The 26,009-nt window shown below is 36.3% G+C and overlaps 1 protein-coding gene and 1 pseudogene across 1 annotated transcript; both read right to left on the bottom strand.

Moving 5' to 3' along the window:
* Positions 1–12,438: 12,438 nt before the first annotated feature.
* LOC119519796 lies at positions 12,439–17,440 on the bottom strand (annotated as a pseudogene).
* A 205-nt stretch (positions 17,441–17,645) lies between these two features.
* Positions 17,646–18,584, bottom strand: LOC119520106 (olfactory receptor 14C36-like). Its single transcript, XM_037817865.1, has one exon. The coding sequence runs from the start codon at positions 18,582–18,584 to the stop codon at positions 17,646–17,648; it is 939 nt and encodes a 312-aa protein (XP_037673793.1).
* Positions 18,585–26,009: the final 7,425 nt, after the last annotated feature.

The following is a 26,009-nucleotide window of genomic DNA, read 5'->3' as shown; positions in this document are numbered from 1 at the left end:
AGTATTTTCCTATATGAAGAATTCACTTCTTATTCATCCATTCTCCTAATAATGAACATTTTGATCATTATCAGATTTTGGCTATATAATGGCTGTACATGTCTTTTTTGGTTGACATAAACACACATTTCCTTTGTATATATAGAAGATAAACTTTGCAAAGTCTCCTTGAGGGACTGGAGGAAAATGTGGTACTATTAAACATCCTTACCTAGGGATTTCCTGATATTCTCATAAGCATTAGGGACTCCAAATTTAATAAGTTAAGCCCTTGATCTTGGGGCTTGCCCTTATGAAACTTAGTCCCACAAAGGAGAAGCTAGGCCTACTTATAATTATGTCTGAATCACCCCCAGAGAACCTCTTTTGTTGCTCAGATGTGGCCACTTTCTCTCAGTCAACTCTGCAATTAAAGATCCTTTCCTCCCCAATACATGGGATATGACTCTCAGGGGTATATATCTCCCTGGCAATATGGGACATGACTTCCATGGATGAGCCTGGCTCTGGCATCATGAGATTGAGAAAATCTTCTTGACCAAAATGGGGAAAAGAAACAAAATCTTTCAGAGGCTAAGAGATTTCAAATAGGGAGGCGGGGCAAGATGGCAGAGTGGTGAGGAGCAGAATTTCGTCTCTCCCCTACAGCAGCTGGCAATTACCCAAGAACTATATGAAACAGTGTTTTTGGGGTCTCCAGTAACCAGTCACACATTGGACATAAGTTTGGAATTGGAGGAAAAGCTGAGATCACAGCGAACATTGTAAGTTCCCCGGACCAGGGGTCTGGCACCCCTCCCCACCCAGACCTCACAGCCTGTCTTGCTGCCGGCTCCCTGAAAGGGGGGAAAAAAAACAAAAAACAGCAATCTGTTGAGGGCAAGAAGGGAGGCTCAACCCAGCCTCAAATGCAGAATTAATTAACAAATTAATTAACTAACTTTGGGAGCTGGGGTGCTAAAGAAGGGCTGGGCTCCGAGAAGGGGGGGCACATAAAAGCAGGCACCCATTCCCAGACTCCAAAAAAGCCATTTTTTTCCCCCTACATTTTGTCCCTTCTGGCTTCTCACTGATCCCTTATCTTTTCGCATTTCAATAGCCCCCTGCAGGGGTGGAACTGAAGTGGCTGGAAAGTAATTATCAGACAGTAGCCCAAAGCATATCTTTAAATGCTCTATTCTGACACTGACAAAACTTCCAGGCTGGGGAAAGACTTTTAAAAGAGACTCTTTTTTTTTTTTTTTTTCCTTTTTTCTTTTTCTTGATTTCTTTTCTACTTTTTTTTTTTTTTTTTAATCTAAAAGTAATATATGTGGTTATTTTCTATCGGAAAGCCCAGGTTGAGGGACTAGGCTGGGCTTGGGGGAGACAGAGTACCTACAGTGTCTTTGAATTCCGTATTCACTACTGAAGGTCTCCACCCCCGTCTTGGCAACTCAGGCTGACCAAGGAATCTACCTGGAGAGGCCCCAAAGAGGAGAGAGGAGAAGGGAATAGTGCCCCTGAGAGACAACTGGAGTTCTGAGGATTGGGAGAGTGGAGGGAGGCCCAGCTCAACTGGCAGTCCTCCTTCTGGGAATTCAGACCCCAGGGGCTGGAATTCAGATTCTGGCTTCAGTCAGCCATGCCACCGACAGGATCAGAGTCACCAGGAGAACTAAAGTCCCCACACCTCCTTACACTGGTGGGGGAGCTGCGGGCTGGCCAGTGCCACCTGCTGGACAGGAGAGGAAAAGCACAAATTCTAAAGACCTCATAGGAGGGTCTCATTCTCAGGAAAATTCCATACCCTCCCAATGAGACCTGGGTCTCACTAGACTGGGAAAATCTGACTAGGGTCGACCATATCTGAGGAGACCCACTCACCAAAAGGTTACATAGAGGCAGAGCAAGAAACAGAAAAAACAAGAGGGGAAAAATTCTGATCAACTAAATAGAACCTAAGTTAGAGGTCTAGAATAAGTTGAACTGAATAACAGAGGCCAGAGAACAAAGCCAACCAACAAGAAAACCACTAGGTAAAAGACAGAAAACAAGCTCCAGAATAAACTAATCAAGAAAATCAGATGCCTAGACAACTTAAGATAACAAGCCGTACCAGGAAACACGAAAACATGGACCAGCCAAAGGAACAAACTAATAGCTCAGCTGAGACACAGGAGTGGAGGCAACTAATGCTAACTAAATTTGATGAAATGAAGGAAGATATAGCAAAAGAGCTGAAGGATATAAAGAAGACATTGGCTGACCATAAAGAAGAATTCATAAACTTAAAAAAGCAAATGGCAGAACTCATGGGAATGAAGGCCACAATGGAGGAGATGAAAAACACAATGGAGGGACACAACAGTAGATTTGAACAGGCAGAAGAAAGGAACAGTGAACTGGAATACAGGTCATTCAAATTCATACACACAAAAGAACAGATGGTGAAAAAAATGGAAAAATATGAGCAGGGTCTTAGGGAGCTGAGTGACAACATGAAACGCACAAATATATGTGTTATGGGTATCCCAGAAGGAGAAGAGAGGGGAAAAGGAGCAGAAAGAGTAATAGAAGACATATTCATTGAAAATTTCACAACTCTTATAAAAGACAGAAAATTAGAGATTCAAGAAGTACAACATACCCCAAATAGAATAGATCCCGATCAACCTACTCCAAGACACTTACTGGTCAGATTGTCCAATGTCAAAGACAAAGAGAGGATTCTGAAAGCAGCAAGAGAAAAGCAATCCATCACATACAAGGGAAGGTCAATAAGACTATGTACAGACTTCTCTGCAGAAACCATGGAGACAAGAAGACAGTGGCATGATATATTTAAGATACTGAAAGAGAAAAACTGCCAACCAAGAATTCTATATCCAGCAAAACTTTCCTTCAAAAATGAGGGAGAGATTAAAACATTTTCAGACAAACAGACACTGAGAGAGTTTGTGAATAAGAGACTGGCACTACAAGAAATACTAAAGGGAGTGCTACAGGCTGTAAGGAAAAGACAGGAGAGAGAGAGTTGGAGAAGAGTGCAGAAATGAAGATTATCAGGAAAGGTAAAAGGAGAGGAAAAAATAAGATATGACATATAAATTCCAAAAAACAAAATGGTAGTAGAAAGTACTGCCCTTACAGTAATAACACTAAATGTAAATAGATTAAACTCCCCAATAAAAAGACACAGACTGGCAGAATGGATTAAAAAACAGGACCCATCTATATGCTGTCTACAAGAAACTCACTTTAGACACATGGACAAACATAGACTGAAAGTGAAAGGTTGGAAAAAGATATTTCATGCAAACAACAACCAGAAAAAAGCGGGAGTAGCTACATTAATATCAGACAAGTTAGACTTCAAAAGCAAAACAATTAAAAGAGACAAAGAAGGACACTATATAGTAATAAAAGGGTCAATTCATCAAGAAAACATAACAGTCATAAATATTTATGCACCAAACCAGAATGCCCCAAAATTCATGAGGCAAACATTGCGATCACTGAAAGGAGAAGTAGATACCTCTACAATAATAGTTGGAGACTTCAATACACCGCTCTCATCAATGGATAGAACATCTAGACAGAGGATCACTAAAGAAACAGAGATGTTGAATTGTATGATAAATGAACTAGACTTGACAGACATTTATAGAACACTACATCCAACAACAGCAGGATACACTTTTTTCTCAAGTGCTCATGGAACATTCTCTAGGATAGACCACATGTTGGGTCACAAAGCAAGTCTCAACAAATTTAAAAATATTGATATTATACAAAACACTTTCTCAGACCACAATGGAATGAAGTTGGAAATAAATAAAAGGCAGAAGGTCATAAAATTCACAAACATATGGAGGCTAAACAACACCCTCTTAGAAAACCAGTGGGTAAAGGAAGAAATTACAGGAGAAATTAGTAAATACCTCGAGGCAAATGACAATGAAAACACAACTTATCAAAACTTATGGGATGCAGCAAAGGTGGTGCTGAGAGGGAAATTTATTGCCCTAAATGCCTATATTAAAAGAGAAGAGAGAGCAAAAATTGAAGAGTTAACTGCTCATCTGGAGGAATTAGAGAAAGAACAACAAACTAACCCCAAAGCAAGCAGAAGGGAAGAAATAACAAAGATTAGAGCAGAAATAAGTGCAATTGAGAACAGGAAAACAATAGAGAGAATCAACAAAACCAGAAGTTGGTTCTTTGAGAAAATCAATAAAATCAATGGACCACTGGCTAGGCTAACAAAAAAAAAAAAAAAGAGAGAGCAGATGCAAATAAATGCAATCAGAAATGGGAAAGGAAATATAACTAACGACCCTGCAGAAATTAAGGAGATAATGAGAAGATACTATGAGCAACTATATGCTAATAAAGTAGACAACGTAGATGAAATGGACAACTTCCTAGAAAAGCATAAACAACCAACATTAACTCAAGAAGACATAGATGACCTCAACAAACCAATCACAAGTAAAGAGATTGAGTCAGTCATCAAAAAGCTCCCAAAAAGGAAAAGCCCAGGACCAGATGGTTTCACATGTGAATTCTACCAAGCATTCAAGAACGAATTAGTACCAATCCTGCTCAATCTCTTCAAAAAAATAGAAGAAGAGGGAAAGCTACCTAACTCTTTCTATGAAGCCATCATCACCCTAATACCAAAACCAGGCAAAGATACTACAAAAAAAGAAAATTATAGACCAATTTCTTTAATGAATATAGACGCAAAAATCCTCAGCAAAATACTCGCAAATCGAATCCAGCAGCACATTAAAAGAATTATACACCTCGACCAGGTGGGATTTATTCCAGGTATGCAAAGCTGGTTCAACACAAGAAAATCAATTAATGTAATACATCACATCAATAAATCAAAGCAGAAGAACCACATGATCATCTCGATTGATGCAGAAAAGGCATTTGACAAAATTCAACATCCTTTCCTGATGAAAACACTTCAAAGGATAGGAATAGAAGGGAACTTTTTCAATATGATAAAGGCAATATATGAAAAACCCACAGCTAACATCACACTCAATGGGGAGGGACTGAAAGCCTTTCCTCTAAGATCAGGAACAAGACAGGGATGCCCACTATCACCATTGTTATTCAACATTGTTCTGGAAGTTCTAGCTAGAGCAATTAGGCAAGAAAAAGATATAAAAGGCATCCAAATTGGAGAGAAAGAAGTAAAACTTTCACTCTTTGCAGATGACATGATTCTATATGTAGGAAATCCAGAAAAATCTACAGCAAAGCTACTAGAACTAGTCAATGAATACAGCAAAGTAGCAGGCTATAAGATCAACACGCAAAAATCTGTAGTGTTCCTATACACAAGTAATGTGCAACAAGAGGAGGAAATCAAGAAAAAAATCCCATTTACAATAGTAACCAAAAGAATCAAGTATTTAGGAATAAACTTAACTAAGGACACAAAAGACCTTTACATAGAAAAGTATAAGAAACTGCTAAAAGAGATTGAACAAGACCTAAAAAAATGGAAGAACATACCATGTTCATGGATTGGAAGACTAAATATAGTTAAGATGACAATTTTATCTAAACTGATTTACAGATTCAATGCAATACCAATTCAAATCCCAACAACTTACTTTACAGAAATAGAAAAACCAATAACTAAATTTATTTGGAAGGGTAAGTTGCCCCGAATAGCCAAAAATGTCTTGAGAAAGAGGAATGAAGTGGGAGGTCTCACACTACCTGACTTTGAAGCATATTACAAAGCTACAGTGCTCAAAACAGCATGGTACTGGCATAAGGACAGATATACTGATCAATGGAATCGAATTCAGAAGTAGACTCTTACATCTATGGACAACTGATCTTTGATAAGGCAGTGAAGCCGAAGCAACTGGGAAAGAGCAGTCTGTTCAATAAATGGTGTTTGGAGAACTGGATATCCATTTCCAAAAGAATGAAAGAGGTTGTCCATCTCACACCTTATACCAAAATTAACTCAAAGTTGATCAAAGACCTAAACATTAGCACCAAGACCATAAAACTCTTAGAAGAAAATGTAGGGCAATATCTTAAAGATCTTGTGAAAAGAGGTGGTTTCTTAGACCTCACACCCAAGGCACGAGCAACCAAAGAACAAATAGACAAATGGGATCTCCTCAAAAGTAAACACTTTTGTACATCAAAGGACTTTGTCAGAAAACTAAAAAGGCAACCTACACAATGGGAGATGATATTTGGAAACCACATATCAGATAAGGGTTTAATATCCCGAATATATAAAGGAATCCTGCATCTCAATAACAGAAAGACAAACAATCCAATTAAAAAATGGGCAAAAGACATGAACAGACATTTTTCTGAAGAGGAAATACAAATGGCTCAAAAGCATATGAAAAAATGCTCAACTTCACTGGCTATTAAGGAAATGCAAATCAAAACCACATTGTGATCAATATCATCTCACACCTACCAGAATGGCCATTATCCAAAAAACAGAAAATGACAAGTGCTGGAGAGGATGTGGAGAAACAGGCACACTTATTCATTGTTGGTGGGAATGTAGAATGGTGCAACCACTCTGGAAGACAGTATGGAGGTTCCTCAGGAAGCTAAATATAGATTTGCCATATGACCCAGCTATTCCATTGCTGGGTATATACTCAGAGGCACTGAAACTTAAGACACAAACAGACATTTGTAAACCAATGTTTATTGCAGCATTATTCACAATTGCCAAGAGATGGAAACAGCCCAAATGTCCATCAAAGGACGAATGGATAAACAAACTGTGGTATATACACATGATGGAATACTATGCAGCTGTAAGACAGAACAAAGACATGGATCATGGAATAATGTGGATGAACCTTGAGGACATTATGTTGAGTGAAGTTAGCCAGAAACAAAAGGACAGATTCTGTATGGTCTCACTAATATGAACAGACATTAATGAACAAACGTTGGGAGTTAAAAGCTGACAACACAGGCGACCAGGAGCTAGAAAGAGGGCAGAGATCAGCCATTTGATGCTGAAGGACTACAGAATGTTTAGGATTGATTGCATAGATCCAGAAATAGATAGCATAATACTGTGGATGGTAGCACGGTATTGTAAGTACACTGAACAAAGATGTCTGTGAGTAAAGCTGAAAGAGGTGGGATAGGAGAATGTATGACACCAGAGGTAAAGATAGATGATAAAGACTGGGACTGTATAACGTGGCAAAAACTGGAGTGGCCAATGACTGTTACTAAATATACAAATATAAAAAGGTTTTTGCATGTGGGAAAGCAAATGAATGTCAACCATGTAGAAATTTAAAAAAGGGATGGTATTCAGGAAAAAACATAATCAAAGCAAACTGTAGTCTATGGTCAGCAGTAACATTGTAATATACATCCATTAAATGTAACAAAGGCAATATGCCAATGCTAAATGTATATGAGAGGGGGATATAGGGGAGTAATATGGGAATCTTGGTAGTGGTGTTATTTGTTGTCCTTAGTATATTGTATTGTATGACATGTTATTTTTCTTTTTATCATTTTTTCTTATTGCTAAAAAAAAAAACAATTTGTCTTGTAGTAATCAGTATGTTCAAGTGCTGATTGTGGTGATAAATGTACAACTTTATGATGATACCATGAACAACTGATTGTACACTGGATAAATGTATGGTATGTGAATATAACTCTATAAAATTGTAGGAAAATATATATATAGGAGTAAAAGTGTTGGAGAAAACATGGTGAGAGGGATGATGCCTCACCAATATGGACTAACTACAATGTGTAAACTCAGAATTGAATCTTAGAACATAGCCTAACATGGACACAATAATTGTAATAGTCCCCAGATTGTAAGCTCTTACAGCATTTAAGTCTCCCTGAATTGTAAGGCCTATCTCTAAACTTTGAGATGCTGATCCCGTAGCGTATAACCTGATTGGTCTCTGGAACAATGCATATCTCTGAGACACCTGAAACTCAGAGCTAGAGCTCGGCAGATATGAATGTCAGTATTAGTGCATACAGCCACTGTCAAAAAAAAAGCTGAAAAAGAGCCCAGACTTCAATTAGTGATATGAATGAAGCAGGTCAGGTTAAGACCAGGGCAAGCCAGGCCAAAGGATAAAGGTTGAAACTGATTGTGTTTTAAAACTTCAACTTTCATATGAGACCAAGGGAATAGATATCTATTTGGTACAGGATCTAAATTTTCTAAACGGTACAACTCTAAGTCGATTTGTTCAAACACCACAATTGCATGGAACTTTGAATAGGAAGTGAGATACGGTAGGTTAGTATAGGCTGGAGTGAAATAGTGACACATCCTAGAGTAATTTGGGCAGATAATAAAAAATATATTTACAGCCTCCCCCTCCCTAGCCCCGAGGATCTGGGGGAAGGTGCGGATGTGTTGGACATCCTCACCTGGACTGGTGTTGATGTTGTCACAAACATTGGGACTGGCGGTTTGATGTGCTGAGCCCTCGAGCATGGGACTTGCCCTTATGAAGCTCATTACCACAAAGGAGAGTCTAAACTTGTATGTAATGGTGCCTAAGAGTCTCCCCCTGAGTACCTCTTTGTTTCTCAGATGTGGCCCTCTCTCTCTCTAACTGAGCCATCTCGACAGGTGAACTCGGTGCCCTCCCCGCTACGTGGGACCCGACTCCCAGGGGTGTAAATCTCCCTGGCAACTCAGAGTATGACTCCCAGGGATGAATGTGGACCCGGCATCATGGGACTGAGAGTATCTTCTTGACCAAAAGGGGGATGCAAAATGAGACGAAATGGTTTCAGTGGCTGAGAGATTCCAAATGGAGTCGAGAGGTCACTCTGGTGGACATTCTTATGTGCTATATAGATAACACCTCTTAGGCTTTAATGTATTGGAATAGCTAGAAGTAAATACCTGAAACTACCAAACTCCAACCCAGCAGTCTGGACTCCTGAAGACAATTATATAATAATGTAGATTACAAGGGGTGACAGTGTGATTGTGAAGACATTGTGGATCACACCCCCTTTATCTAGTGTATGGATGAGTGGAGGAATGGGGATAAAAACTAAAGGACAAATGGGGTGGGATGGGGGGATGATTTGGGTGTTCTTTTTTCACTTTTATTTTTTATTCTTGTTCTGGTTCTTTCCGATGTAAGGAAAATGTTCAGAGATAGATTGTGGTGATGAACGCATAAGTATGTTATCATACTGTGGACAGTGGATTGTATATCATGGATGATTGTATGGTGTGTGAATGTATTTCAATAAAACTGAATTTAATAAAAAAAAAAATATATGCAGAGCCCCCCTGAGGAGCTGGTGGAGAATGCAGGGGTGTTGGGCTTCCCCACCTCGATGGTTGCTGATGCACTCATAGATACTGGGGACTGGTGGTTTGATGGGCTGAGCCCTTTACCACGGGACTTCCCTTGGGAAGACTGTTGCTGCAAAGGAGAGGCTAGGCCGGCCCATAATTCTGCCTAAGAGCCTCCTCTCAAATGCCTCTTTGTTGTTCAGATGTGGCCTCTCTCTCTAGCTAAACCAACTTGGCAGGTGAAATCACTGCCCTACCCCCTACGTAGGATCTGACACCCAGGGGTGTAAATCTCCCTGGCAATGCGGAATATGACTCCCGGGGAGGAATCTAGGCCTGGCATCGTGGGATGGAGAACATCTTCTTGACCAAAAGGGGGATGTGAAAGGAAATGAAATAAGTTTCAGTGGCAGAGAGATCCCAAAAGGAGCCAAGAGGTCACGCTTGTGGGCACTCATATGCACAATATAAATAACCCTTTTTAGGTTCTAATGAATTGGAATAGCTAGCAGTAAATACGTGAAACTATCAAACTACAACCCAGAACCCTTGAATCTTGAAGACAATTGTATAAAAATGTAGCTTATGAGGGGTGACAATGTGATTGGGAAAGCCATAAGCACCACACTCCACTTTGTCTAGTTTATGGATGGATGAGTAGAAAAATGGGCAAAAAAAACAAAAACAAAAAACAAAAAAAACACACCCAGTGTTCTTTTTTACTTTAATTGCCCTTTTTCACTTTAATTTTTATTCCTTTATTTTTGTGTGTGTGGTAATGAAAATGTTCAAAAATTAATTTTGGTGATGAAAGCACAACTATATAACAGCATTGTGAACAAGTGATTCTATGCTTTGCATGACTGCATGGTATGTGAATATATCTCAATAAAAGTAAATTAAAAAAAAGAAAATTAAGGTGACATCTGTCATCTGAGGGCTGGTTTAATAAATTGAGTTTCAGTCTACACAATGGAAAACTATGAAACCTTGGGGAAAAAAACTGGTATGTTATTGCAGAATAATAGTCACAAATGAAAAAATAGTTACAAAGCAGGGACAGAATGTGTCCTATTTATATTAAACTCTATATATTGCTATGTTAGTATTTTTAGCAGACCTACATGGAAAAATGTAATAAAATGGTTAAAAATAATGTGGTTAAAAAGGGAAATTTTAGATTATAGGTATGTTGCTAGACTAAAAATTAAAAATAAAAAAATAGGACTCCATAACATAAACAGTGAACTATAATGTAAGCTATGGACTAGAGTTAATTAGTACAATTATGATAATATTCTTTCATTAATTGTAACAAAGCTACCAACTCATGCAGAGTTAACAGTAGGGAAAACTGGGGGGGGCGGATACATGGGAATTCTGTATTTTCTGCATGATTTTTCTGTAAACTGACAACTTCTCTAATAAAAAAATATATTAAAAAAAAGAGATTTCAAATAGAGTTGAGAGGACATTCTGGAAATTATTCTTAAGCAGTAAATAGATATTCCTTTTTAATTTCTAGTGTATTAGAATAGCTAGAAGGAAATACTTGAATCTGTTGAAGTGTAATCCAGTACATTTGATTCTTGATGATACAGTCTTTATCGTGTGACTGTGTGATTGTGGTAACCTTGTGATTGACACTCCCTTTACCAGTATATGGACAGATGAGTAACAAAATAAACACTATATACATCTGGTAAAACTGTTATTCATAAATGTCAAGAGTTTTAAGATCTTCACAGGTAAATAAAGTTGAGGGAGTTTATCACCACTAGACTTTCCCTGAAAGTAAACATAAAGGGATTTCTGTAGGTTGAAAGGATACTGCAGTAGATAGTAGTTTTCAGCTGTGTAAAGAAATAAATGTCTTTGGTAAAGGTAACTACAGGAGTAAATGCAAATTTCAGTATTATTTTATTCAAAGTCTGTAATGCTACTTTTTATTTACTACAAGATATAGAATACGATTACATAAGAAATAAGCATATTTCTATTTCATTAGGCATGCAAACAGTAAGGAGGTAATGTATGACAAGAACAATTAAAAGAAGAGGAACAGAGATAGGATCAGAGATTTTTTTATATTATTGAAGATAAGTTGTTATCTTTTCAAACTGGTTTTTATACATTTAGGAGGATAAATATAAGCCTGATGGTAACCACAAATAAAGTAGCTAAAATAAAAACAGTAACACAAATGAGAAGGGTTTCAATCTGCTTCACAACAAATGATCAACCATACACAAAAGAAAGTGCAACGGAGAAATGAGGAACAAAGTTATATGGCATACAAGAAAAAAGGACAAATGGCGAAGTAAGTTCTGCATTGTCAGTAATTACTTTGATGCAAATGTATTAAACTCTCCAATCAAAAGATACAGATTGACAGAACATATCCATAAGCATGATCCAACTATATTATGTTTACAGGAAGCTCAACTTAGATGCAAATACACAAACAGGTTGAAAATGAATGGATGGAAAAAATCTATTCCATGAAAAAAGTAGCAAACAGAGATCTGGAGTGGATATACTTATATCAGACAATATAGACTTAAAGACAAAAGTTGTTATGAGACTAAGAAGCACAGTGTATTTTAATAAAAGGGTGACTCGACCAAGGATATAAAACAAATAAAACAATTACAAATACATGTGCAATAGCAGAGCCCCATATACATTAAACAAACATTAAAAATCTGAAGGGAGAAACATATAGTTATAAAATAATTATTGGAGATTTCAGTACACCACTTTCAATAGAATGTCTATAGCTAAGATCAGTAAGGAAATAGAGGATTAGAACAATTCTATCAATTAACTAGAGTAGACAGAAATGTGTAGAATACTGCACCCAACAACAGCAGAATACGCGTCCTTCTTGATTGCGGGTGGACCATTCTCTAGGATAGACCACCTTTTAGGCCACAAAATACATCTCAAGAATTTTAAGAATATTGAAATTATATAAAGCATTTTCTCAAAACACAATGGAATAAAGCTAGTAATCAATCACAGAAAGGAAACTGGTTGACTACAGCATCATCACGGGTTGAAGGCTTGTGGCTCTTCTGTGAACACCGCCTAAATCTGACCAGTCGTTTCCATCAGACTCTGACTCATCAAAATCTCCATGCTCTACGGGAAGCCACATCATTCCTGACAGGCTCACACTTGGCCTTCTGTTCACGCTGCTCTTGCACCTTTTTCAGCTGGATTCCCATTTGAGTAGCAGCAAGATCACTCAGAGCATTGCTTATTGGCTATTATGTAGTTTCTTCCCACTTGACCTCAACTGTTAGGGTGAGGGTGAGGGATTTTTCATGAGGGAGGGTGAAAGTGAACAGGTGGACCCAGGAGGACCCGGGGGTGGGGGGTCCGGAGGATGCGGTCCATCACTACCAGCCCAGGAGAGGGAGGGTGAGGGGAGCCATGTACCTGGATCCAGCTGATGCAGGGAAGGGTGACTGCTTGTGCATCTGCAGAGACTAGCAAATGCAGCTTGTGCTGCAGGGATCATAGGAGGTGGCGGTGGAGGAGGTAGTCTCCATGGGTTGTACCACTCCCTGATCTCTGCTGACCATACCCATGGTCTGCAGAAGGCAAAGGTGTGGTAGCAGCAGCAGCTGTGGTAGGAGGGCCAGGCACCTTAGGGAGCCAGGGCTGCCTGTACTCCTGCTTGGGGGACTGTTTCACTTTGCCTGTGTTGGCAGCTCTCCACCTGCTGTGTAAAAAGGTGTCACTGGCTGCAGAGGCAGAGTGGTTTGGAGTGGCAAGTTAAGAGTAGTCTGTGACATCAGATGCCTGAGATCTAGTGCCTTCCCTAGGAAGATGGCCCGTGGCACACCCTCTGAGACACCTTGTTATCAGGTCTAAGTTCCTTGTCATTGCCATCATATTCCACTCCTGGTGCCTGTTTCTGGCTTTTCTAAACTTTTTCACCTCACAGGTTGTGCCATCTACACTCCATTGCTGATTTTGTTACCTTTTATCTTTCCATTTGTCTTCTGTGACCTGTAGCATTTTTTATTTCTATAAGTCAAAATATAGGAAGGACTGTGTTAAACTTCAGCCTGTCCTTCTTGTCATCTCTGTAAGGTTTAGGGATATTCTAAAGGAGGTGGCTTATTTCATATCCTATTAGTGACACCTCTTCCACTGTTGAATCCAGCTGTATAACTGATGGCAAAGTTGTGAATTCTGTCTTGAAGAGAATTTGTTCTGATGTAGAAGTTGTTAGCTTCAACAAACAACTCACAAAATAGTTGACATTTGATAGCAACAAGTGTGCTTTGGTGATGCATTAAAGTTGACAGGTAATTGTTACTGGCAGAGCTCCATGGCACAAGTGTGGGAGCTTCATGCTCCTTTTTGCCGAGGGCACAGCTCACAGCCATATAATCTTTGACTTATGGGTTGCAGAAACTTCCCTCAGTTAGCATCACCACTTTGACTCAGATAACCATAGTAACAGCTATAATATTTAAAATGATGCAGGGCTGGGCAGGCTGCTTCCATGCCCCAATGCACTCAGAGCTCACTGCGCTGCTCTACTCCTGTGCCTTTTGATTGGGGAATTTAATCCATTAACATTTAGTATTACTACTGTAAAGGCAGCCCTTCAGCCATTTTTTCTTTTTGTTTTTGTATGCCACATTTTTTTTTTTTTTTTTTTGTCCCTTGTTTCCTTTATTGTAAACTCCTGGAGACTTCTGACCATATTGCTTTTTGTGGTATTTACCATCTACAAAGCCAGGTAATGGTGGCAATGGTTAAATTGAATTACTCAGAATAACAACAGATTCATTTTAAGACTTGGTACTGAAAGGGGCCATGTGGCATCCAAAGGAAATTAAGTGTAAACATAATATTTGGTTATATTTTCTTTGCCAAGTTTTGAATGAACTGTAGGCAGATGTTAGACTCATACATAGGAGGGAACATCTGATGGAATATTCAGGAAGATCTTGCCTCAGTTAGTTAGTCCTAGAATAAGCAACTGGAGGAACATCAAAAAGGAGGAAACGGTTTTCAAATAACTTAAATATGAATCTGTAGAAAGATCAAGTATATTTATAGGAATGCAATATATCCAATATGAAAAAAGGTAAAATCCCCAATATCTGGAATCCAATCAAGGATTGGATGAAATCAAAGAAATTGCATCTGAAAGTATCCAAAGTGAAACTCAGAAATAAAAGGATATAAAAATTATGAGAGTATGAGAATATGAGTGTTTTAAGGCATCTTCAAATAGCTTTTCATACATGCATTTGGTGTACCTGGAAGAAAAAAAGGGGTTGTGGAATGAAAATTATTGAAGAAAACATGGGTGAACATTTTCAAAAAATGATAGAAATATATAAAGCCACAGATAAAAGATGCTAAGTGAAGCCCAAGAACAAGAAGAATGAAGATAACTACAGCAAAGCACATCAAATTTGTTTCCTTAAAATCAGTGATAAAGAGAAAGTAATAAAGATTGCCAGGAGGGGGAAATCATTATTTAAAGAGTAATGAAGATAGAGATGACAATAGATTTCTCAATGGGAACAAAGGAAAAGGAAAGGTAATGGAGCAACATCTTTAATTAACTGAAAGAAAAAAGTCAGCAAAAACGATACCTAATAAACTCTTAAAAATGAAGACAAAGAATTCTCCATATATAAAAAAGCTGAAATACTTCATCACCACCAGACCCACACTACAAGAAATGTAAAAGGAAGTCCTTTATGGAGAAATATGATGTGCTATGGTTTGAAAGTAATGATCTAAAGAAAGAATGAAGGATACCAGAAGTTTTATATACATACATATATATATACACACACACACACACACACACATATAAATGCAATCTAATTATATAAGATTATTTTCTTATTTTTAAAATCTCTGGAAAATATAATAAATCATTTACACAGGAATAATAACAGTGTTTTGTGTTTTACAACATATCTATTAGTGAAATGGATGATGAATACATTACTATCCAAAACGTACTATTGGAAGTTTCTTATATTATACTTCAAGTTGTGTAATATCAAATGAAGTTAGACTGTGATGTGTTATGCATGCCTATGAAAAACCATTAAGCAAAAATATACATTTGATAGCAAAGAACTTTAGACAACAAGCCAATAAATGAGGTATACTTAATCAATAAAAATGAAGACCTAAAAGGGGAGACAGAGAACAAGAAACAGATGGAACAAAACTAATAGTAATATGATATGATTACACCTAATCATATCTATCTATCTATCTATCTATGTTTAAATAGTCAAACACCACAATTAAAAAGCAGAGATTCTCTAATAAGACCTAATTCCATGATGCCTTCAAAAATGCAATTTAAACATAAAGACATGTATATGCTCAAAATATAAAGGATAAATAAAACTGTAAATGCTAATGGTAATATAAAGTACATTTTAGGCAAGATTATTTTCAGGGATAAAGAAGTTCATTCCATAGCAATTAATGGGTCAAACAAGATAACATAAAAATCCTAAATGCTTATATAACCAAAAACATAGCTTCAAAATACATGAAGCAAACTGATAAGACCTGCATGGAGAAATAGACATATGAACAATTATAGTAAGAGATTTTGATTCCTCTCTTCTCTCCTTTAATTTCTGAAGTCAAAGATCATATTCTGAATGGGCTCAGCCTTTTGAATACCAAAGAAACTTTACTTTTAGCTCACTATATGGCCGATTTGGTAAATGTTCAATGTACATTTGAAAACAATGTTTAGTATAAAAATTTGTGGTATTGTGTTCTAAAATATCAATTAGGTCAACCTTGATAAACTGTGTTCTAAAACAATATGTATCCTTAATTTTAATCTGATTATTTAATTTGTTTTTATAAGCCATTTCTTAAGCTGTTTAAATATGGAAGCATTTTTTTCACTTCTCCATTCTTTCTCTTAATTTTTGCTTCATGCTATGTTTTTATGTGTATAAACCTGTCATGCCATCTTGTTCAATGAACATTTTAAAATGACATGTTAAATTGTAAAGATAAAGATGTCTGTTTGTGTTAGGACACCAGCCTTCAAATTATTTTATGCACAACTAGGATATTCATTGTTTAGGGTATAAATTGTCTTTGTGGAAAATATATGAGAACCTGTATTTAAATTTACTTTGCTGTTATTATTTTAAATTAAATGAATGTTTACACATTACTAGACACACAATGCATTTCTAAAGTTGCAAACATAGATATTGGATAAATGCATACTCATAAATGTGGGGGTGTAGAATCATTTTGCTGCAAATATTCTGCAATAAAAATACACACACAGCATCATAGTTTTCAAAGCATTATATTTTCTCAATTAATAATCACATCAATACACTGTGATGTTAACAGTCTTAGAATTAAGAAGAGTGGAATTGCTGTTTTTAATGAATGCAATAATGTTCCTAATTTACAGATCAAGAAACTGAATGTTGCAATATGAAATACTGCATAAGTTTTGAATATATTTATGCAATATTGCTAATTATTTTTTCACTCACTAGAGATTACTGTGCTTACATTAAGGATTACTGTGGGAATTCTGGGCCCTTATATATGATAAACCTATATGAACTTCTACTTAAATTTGTATTTCCGTCATATTATTTTCTTAATATATTGAAACAATGAATTAGAAGCTTTATAATTGAAATGGAAATAAACTTACCCTATTTTTTTGTATTCTTGTCATGAGGATTTAAATACCCAATGACATGTAATTTTAATCATAAATTTTCTAAATGTACAACTGAAAAATAGTGTGTAAATATTATTTTTTGCCTTTACCAAAATGTTTTCATTGAAAATCTATCCTTTCATATTATTAAAAGCAGAATGAAATATTGTTGAGCTATCTTACCAACCACAACAGATGCATCTGTTTTTTTAAGATAAAAGATATAATTGTTTACATTTTAGGTATATTTTTAAATGCTGAATGAGCAAATGATTCTGTTTTATGATTGCATAAATTAAGCAGGCAAGGTTAATATGTAACTGTTCTATTATAAGATCTCTAGATGTACAGGAGAATAATTGGAGAGAAAACAATTTAGCATACAGGCTTTGGCAGATAGCCTTACGCACCATTGCTTCAGACATCAGTGTATGTGCAAGTATTGGAGAGGAAACCTCAAAATGAAATACGCTTGTGTTGTTTCTAGCTGGACACATAATATAATGAGTATCCTTTAGAACTCATGTTAAGGTACCAAAATTGGAAATAAGCAATAAAATTAATTTTGAAACATTTTGCAACTCATCACATCAACAAAGGAGTCTCAAAATAATTATCCTATCGCTTTTCTGAATAAAGTTTTTGGTTTATAATTCTCTTTACAGCCTCCTTTATCTGCTTGTTTCTAAGACTATAGATAATAGGATTCAAGAGAGGAGGGGCTATAGTATAGAACACAGAGGTGATCATGTCCTGAATTGTGGGAGAGTTAGAGGTTGGCTTCATGTATATAGCAGCGATTGAGCTGACAAAGACGGTCACCACGAGGATGTGAGGGACACAGGTGGAAAAGGCCTTCCCTTGTTCTCCCCTGGTTGGAAACTTCAGCACAGTAGAAAATATGCGAATATAAGACCTGGTGATGAAGGCAAAGCAGCCACCAGCAATCACCACTGCACAGATAAAAATTAAAATTTCATTGCTTAAGGTGTCAGAGCAGGAGAGTTTCAGCAGAGAGTGTATGTCACAGAAGAACTGCTGGACCACGTTGGACTGACAGAAGGGCAGCCGGAAAGTGTTTCCAGTGTGGAATCCAGAGTAGACCACACTACTGAGTACAGAGGCCAGTGTCATCTGGACACAGACATGAGGGTTCATGATGACAGGGTAGTGGAGGGGCTGACAGATGGCCACAAAGCGGTCACGGGCCATGATGCTGAGGAACAACAGCTCCAGTGTAGCAAATAAATTTGCTAGGAAGACCTGAGCTGCACATCCAACCATGGAGATCACCCTGTTCTCAAGCAGGAAGATGACACAGGCCTTGGGTACAGTGACAGAAATGTAGCACATGTCCAGGACAGACAGATTCCTCAGGAAGAAATACATGGGGGTGTGAAGTTTCTTGTCAAAGGTGGTTATGATGACAATGAGAAAGTTGCCCATCAGGGTTCCCAAGTACATCAATAGGAAAATCACTGCATGTACGACTCTGAGCTCCCAAACATTGGAAAATCTTGTAAGCAGGAATTCAGTCACCATAGTGGAGTTGGGCATCTGTGAGAACTGTGCTTTGGACATGGAGAGACAAAGTCAGATAATACATAAACAACATGGAGAGTCAACATGAGGGATAAAAATAGCCTAAGTATAATTATCAACCAACATTTATCCAATTTTATTCTTTGTAGTTCATATTGCTTAGTAGTAAGTAACATAGTGTTGTCTCAAGCTCCTTTAGTCTTGTTGCTTCCAGGATAGGGGTGGCAATAAAGCAAATTTTATAGAATTTCATAGTACATTACAGGTTGCCAGGGCCCAGTGGGCAGGACAAGGGGGAAGATTTATTGCTTAATGAATGCAGAGTTTCTGTTTCAGGCAATGAAATAGTTGGGGTAATGGATGTTGGTGATGCTAGTACAATATTTTAAATGTAACTAATATCAGTGAATTGTATGTTTGAAAGTGTTTAATATGGGAAATTTTTACTTGTATATATGTTACTACAATGAAAAAGAAAATAATGGAGTAATTTAGAGCATGTCCCCAAGTTTTGTTAATTTTCTTCACATACTAGCATTACAATGTGAGTCATATTTCCATATTTCCTATCCTTTCCCTACAGTACATGACGGTTTCAATCAGGATAATTTGTTATCTGTTTTCAACCCATCTAGTACAATATAATATCTGTTCCCCAGGATTTTCCAAATAACAACATAATTTAATCCATTTAAAATTCCTAAGATATCTTCTTCTATTGAATATGTTAATAAAAACAATTGCTATGTATTTTCACTCACTTTTCTTCCTGAGTTGCTGTTTTAGAATGAATGGGACCATCCATTTCTAAGACTAATACAACACTCTAGTTTTCATTCTCTCTTCTCTTCCACTGATGCCAATGTTTCGCATTATATGCCATTGTATTTTTCATTCTTTCCATATGTTCCTGACTTACATAAATGCTTTGTTTTCCTTGTTCAAAATATTTTTCAGAAACTCTGATCCATTAATTAGATATCTTATTATTCTGCTACTTTCTTTTTCAACAATGATTTATCCATCCACCTCAGATTTTGATTTGAAACAATAATCTGGCTCCTACCAGCACCTAAATATCTCATTCCAATAGCATCTGCATCAGGAAACCAGCTGGCTGTTACTTCAATCTTCAGCTTTCCTGACGCTACTCAACTCTGAAATGTGCCATTAGGATTAACACCACTGGTGCCACATTTCTGATCTCCCTTGATTCACCTTTATCTTGGTTTAGACACTCATCTCATTAAAGGCACATGGGGGTGGGATCCAAAGTTTCCTTTCTCAATAGTGAGGTCCAAATTGCATTTTTCATGACATTCCAAAATTCTCAGTTTGGAATTCTCTTCTTCCACTTTCCCCTCTGCCTCTTTCCCCTTCTACTTTATCTTTTTCATTATTCTGCTTTCATCGAATTTTCTAGCACTGCATCTGTCCTTTCTCCATCTTTGAAAACATCACTGTTATTTCCCCCTTATCCCTTATACAGATGGCAAACATTTGCCATAATAATTCTGGCAAATCAGTAAGATGTGTCTCACATTACATTTCTGAAAGACAATACCCTTAGTCACATATGATGAAATGCAAACCTTCTGACTTCCGGTAACATTTCACTTGCAATATTCTTTTTTCTAAAGATCTCAGGCTACTTAAAATCGTGTTTGATTATGTCATGGATCTCCATCAGTTTGTTATAAAATACATTAGTTCAGTCAATGAGTTATTGAACTAAGATCAAGTTAGATATAATATATGGCATCGCTAAAACCTGTGGAAAAAATGTCTCCAAGATAATATCTCCAATAACAAACACTGTATTAATTTAATATTATCAAAATATATCAAAATTAAGTTCTCTGAAAATATTACAAAAATCATCAAAACACAGTCCTTTGGGGGCAGCTACAGGTTGGTGGTTGTGCTTCTGACTATCTTTTGTTTCATTTGTATTATTAGAAATTTCTAATTAAGTTTGTTTTATCACCATTGATGTACATATTTCAATATTTTGGAATGATGACCTTACCAGAAAAAGCAGTGGATTGATTGATTTGTTGATTCAGGCAATTATTAATTTCATTGTAATCCATCTTCACAGTTCTAGAAAATAGGAGCAATTACTGCTGTATCTTTTCTTGCAACTTACGATAAGCAGATATTAATTGTGGGAATGAGTATTTATTTAATCACATTATGAAGTAGAACAATATGAAGTGAATAATACAAAGTGATGTGTTCTGTGTTGTATAAAAGGTTATGTTTTCACGAAAATCCCGAACAGTTTCCAAAACTTGAGAAAGCTGAGACAGAAAGAGAGAGTTTTCTGTTCAGAGGAAAAATTGTGCATTGTTGGTAATATGAGAGTAATTTGTGGATGTTGACTCACACCTGATCCCTTGTGAATGTTCCTTTTAATAACATCACTATTATTTGTGGAGATTTAACGTATTTATATGACCCCTTGAAGAAGAATCTCAGGTACCTATACAAAGCCTTTAATAAAACAAAGCACAGAACATATTCTCCTGTACCTGTTTTCCTTGATGAATTCAAACAGTCTGAAAAAGACTTGAAAAAGCAGTCCAGATCTGCTTTTCCTTACCCTCAACTTACTGAAAATGGAACATTCATCATGCCTCTATAATTCACATTTTTTCATGATGAATGTAGCCAGTTATAACATAGAGAACCTCTGCTAAATGCCAGAAGGTTGCACAAGTTTGACCTTCCACCTGCAAGACTAAAAATTTTATCTTTTACTTCTCTCTGGTGATCATCAGTGTGGGACCCTCAAAAATGGTTCACTAAGTACCTTTTGTCTTTGTTATTGTTGAGGTTTTATGCCAACAGTTTATCTATAGCACTGTATGACCAACTTGGTTAAAATTGTTACTTTTACATTTATAAATAGCTCTATCCTATTGAAGTCAGTTTCATGCTGAAGTTAAGATTGTATGAAGATTTTCTTGACTTTTTCTACATATCAGTCTACATTTACAAACAATTATCAGCTGGATACTATCATATTGTAGAAATGCAACAGGCTTCACAGTTTGAACAGAGAGTAAAAGACTTTTATTATTTTATAATCACCAATTTTAGCTTTCTAGATTAAATTTCCATGTGTCAATGCAGCCAAGATAAAAATATATGAACTTCAGGGGAACAGTTTTTTTGCCTCAACCGTGCCATGAAATTGCTTTGTAGTCTGGGAATCTCTTGAATTTCTTTGAAACCTGATTTCCTTTTGTATAGAATTTGCAATAATGGCTATCTCATGAATTTAATATTTACAGAATATTCCACATATAGATGGAACTGAAAATGGTAGCTATGCTGAAGAAAAATAAAAAGGGATTACAAAATTTGCTAACTACTTGTTGAATCGTACTTTGAAATTTATTACTTTTCTGTATATACATTATATTTCACAACAAAAATGTAAAAAATGTGATTATAAATCACTGACAAAAGGATTAAGCGTGTGATTCCTTCAGCATTTACATTTTTTCCATCATAAACCCATTCTCCTATTGTTTTTAAACATGCAAAGACATATAAGGAAAGCCAAGTGCTCTGCATTTGATAACAGAATTTTCTGTTAAAAGGAATATGAGTTAATATAAAAACTTCTGAACTTATTTGAATAGAAACTGTAAAACCGAGATCATTTATTTACCAATAGACTGGCAGCAGCAGGAGGATACAGTGCTCAGAAAAGTTTTCCTGGGGTAAGTAGAATATTGCATGGGTGCTGTCATCTCTCCAAGAGCAAAAGCAAGTTACTTATTGCCTTTTCTGCAAAGACATGAAGACTATATTTCAAATCTGAAGAGTTGCAAGAAATATTGTTTGTAAATATATGTATTCATTTATTTTTTTCATCCACCCATCCATATCATATTAAATATGTTTATTATTAACTCAATATTTGGGTAAATTATATGCAGAAACTGTACAGTAAGCTGTGTGGATGATTCAGTTATAAATGCCTGCATGCTCTTTCATAATATATTATGAGAAATCTCCAGAATTTCTGCTAAAATATAAGGGATTTTGCATATATTTTATTTTTATGACAGGAATTCATTTACTTATTTATACCACTGGAATATGTAACACAGAGCTTGGTAAGTGATGGTAATAGGTGACAGATGTAATTATTAGTTAAATAGCAATAATATGTGAAAATAATTATTTCCAATTTTTAAGATAAAACAAAACACACCAAAATTAAATTTGAGTGTTTAAAATTAGCCTTCTGCACACTGAAACCACGGGCAGCCAGCAGAGCTGCTCCTGTCCCTACCTGTTTTGCTGGCATTGGCTCTGTCAGGTGCTGTCGTTCTCTCACTCATGACTTCCATTAGTAGTTATCAATTCTGCTCAATCTCATGGAATGAGTTTTCAATCTAATGAATATAAAACAAGATGTTGGTCTCCTTGTGTCAGAACCTTCCTTATCTGTATTTTATATTCTAATTTAATTTACAGCCTCTCTAATAAAGTAAAACAGTGAGCAGTGCAGGAGAGATGTGGGGGTGATTCATGAAGAGAGGGGAAGAAAAGGAAATGAATAAAATTATAACAGCAAACACACACAAGTGAATAGCCTTTTCTTATGCAAACAGGCAAGTCTGGATTTCTGGTTTGAGTCCAGTCCTTTTTCAGGTGCAGGCAAGGATGAGAAGGCATATTTAAGATGACTGAGATCGTAGCAGAAAACGGTATATTTTCTTACAATGGACCCTGGGTTCAGGTTTAGTTGAAAAAGTGTGGACACAATGACATTAGAGCAAGCCCCTGGGAACACAGCCCTTTGTGCCACTAATAGCCACTGCCCAGGGGAAATTTCAAGGAAATAATTGGCTCCGGTTTGTGAGGGAAGAGGTTCCAAGTAGAAATTGTGCCTAAGCAACTTTTGTATATCAATAAATTTTAATATATCTGAATGTGGAAGTTTCTTGTGGATCCTAAGGAAAAAGGAGCAGAGAAGGAGAGGCCCGTATCCTGGGCTCTGTCAGAGCCTGAAAACTAGGTTTTCCTGTCGTCCTCATGGCTTCCTTCTAAGTGATTTTCATGCTCATTCATGAGGCCAAACACAGGATTTGATGAATGGACAAATGGCCCTTATGGAATTGTCCAAAATGCTGGCATCAGGGATCGAATGCCTTCTGTTAGCCTGGTGCCAAAGCCCAGCACGGGGGTCTGTGAGCTGCAGTCACCACCTTTCTCATCATCCCTTGTGTCTCAGCTCTTCCTCGGTTAATGTGTTGGCAAAGTGTCCACCTCAGGAGACTCTTGAGAGAGTGACACATAGGACAGAGAGCATTTGATGATTACCTGGCATATGATACTTATCAGGAAGTGTTATGATATCTGTTCTTCAGTTTTCACAATAGTGGTATGAGCGGATTAGTCAGGTCCTATCAGGAAAGCAGAAACCTTTCCACAGTTCTTAGAAGTACTTATCCTTCTGTCATTGATTTCAGTTTTAAAGCAACTATGCTCAGACAATGCACCTATTGTGATTTTAAACCACTGTGATATGTTGATTATTAGCCCAATATATGGCCTAATTTGAAACATGCTCAAAATTCACTTGAGAAATATGTGCATTGTGTACCCTGGGAGCATTAAACGATAAACGTGCTAATTAGAATAATTTAGTCAGTTGTGCTTTTCAAGTGCTTTATGCCTGTATTGATGTTTATCTCATATTTTACATAATGAATAAATTGCATTTTCATCTCCAACTGTGAATTTGGTTGTTTAAAAATTCTCCTTTGGGTTATGTCATTTTATGCAGTCCATGTTTAGATGCTAATGGTAGTAGGTGCACACAAGTTTGGGATTATTATGTCTTCCTATTATATATACTTCACGACTTCTGGAACCCACGTATTTATCCTCTTGGTATTCTTCATTGCTTCTTGTATCTAGTGTGTCCACCTGGTGTGTTATTTCTACAGCCTGAAAAACTTCTATTAACATTTCTTGTTCCATCAGACTAATCATTTAATTATAAAATTACTATTGAAGTAAAAATAGATACAGAGCGGAGAATAACTATAGCTCATTGAATTTTGCCCATTTTTCTTTTCATTTTATTTTTAAAATATCATTTTAAAATTGCAGTACAAAAGCCTATTTTTAGGCAGCCTGTTCCATGAATTTTAACACATGTATAGATTCTTGTAAGCACCACCACATTTGGATGTAGAATAGTTTCTGGATATTCCCTGTTGCTACTTCTCTGTAATCGCACTAACCTCCCACACTAACCCCTGGCAACTAATGTTCTTTTCTCCATCATATGGTTTTGCCATTTCAAGAAGCTCATATAAATAGAGTCATACCCTATGTAACCTTCTGAATTTTTCTTGTTTTTCACTCAAAATATTGCCTTTAAGATTCACTTAAGATTTTGCATTTATCAATACTTTAAACCTTTTATTGGTAAATAATATTATATTAAATGAACTTCCCATAGTTGTTTTGTCCTTTCTCATATTGAAGGGCACTAGGATAATTTGCAGATATTGGTGATTATAAATAGAGTGACTCTACAGATATAAATACTAGTTTTTGCTTGGACATAAATTTTCATTTCTCTCATATAAATGCCTAGGAGTGGAATATTGAGGTCCTGTGATGGGTATATGCTATTAGAAATTACAAATTGTACCAAAGTGGCTGTGCCCTTATACATTCAGCATTTGTAGGAGAAGTCCAGTTGTTACACATGCCATGCATATTTTAGCATTGTTGTCACATTTGTTTTTAGCCATGGTATCTCACATTAGTTTAAATTTGCGTTTTCATAATGGTGCTGCTGCTGAGCATCTTTTCATGTGCTTATGTTCAATCATTTATCCTCTTGGTAAAGTGTATTAATTTTCAAATGTATTGTTTATTTTATTCCTCTGAAGTGTTAAGTGTTCCTTATACGTTTTGTGAACTAGTCGGGATGCAAATATGTGCTTTACAAATAAATTCTCCCAATCTATACCTTGTCTTTTCTTTCTTTCTGAGAAATTTATTTTTAATTTTAATTAAGTCCAATGTATTTTCCCCTTCATGATTTGAGGTTTGTTGTCATTTCTAAGAGAATTTGACTAACCTTATTTGTGCAGAATTTCTTCTATGTTTTTAATAAAATATTATAATTTACAAATTGACATTTGGAATTAATTTTTGTTGTACACTGGTTGGTTTAGGAAGAAGGTATTATTTTTTTGTATATGGATGTCCAAATGTTCCCACATCAATTTTTTTAAAACTATTATTTTTTTCCATTAACTATACTTTAATTCATTGTCAAATATCAAATGTGTTTATGTATTGGTTTATAGGACTCTCACTATATGTACATTATTCTATTTGCTTATATTACTATACCGAAAATCATAGCCTTAGTGGCAGTCTTAAAGTAGG

The sequence above is a fragment of the Choloepus didactylus genome, chromosome 24 (assembly GCF_015220235.1).
Source record: "Choloepus didactylus isolate mChoDid1 chromosome 24, mChoDid1.pri, whole genome shotgun sequence".
Classification (NCBI taxonomy): domain Eukaryota; kingdom Metazoa; phylum Chordata; class Mammalia; order Pilosa; family Megalonychidae; genus Choloepus; species Choloepus didactylus.
Note: the sequence above shows the minus strand (reverse complement) of the source record. Positions and strands in the feature narration are given on the sequence as shown.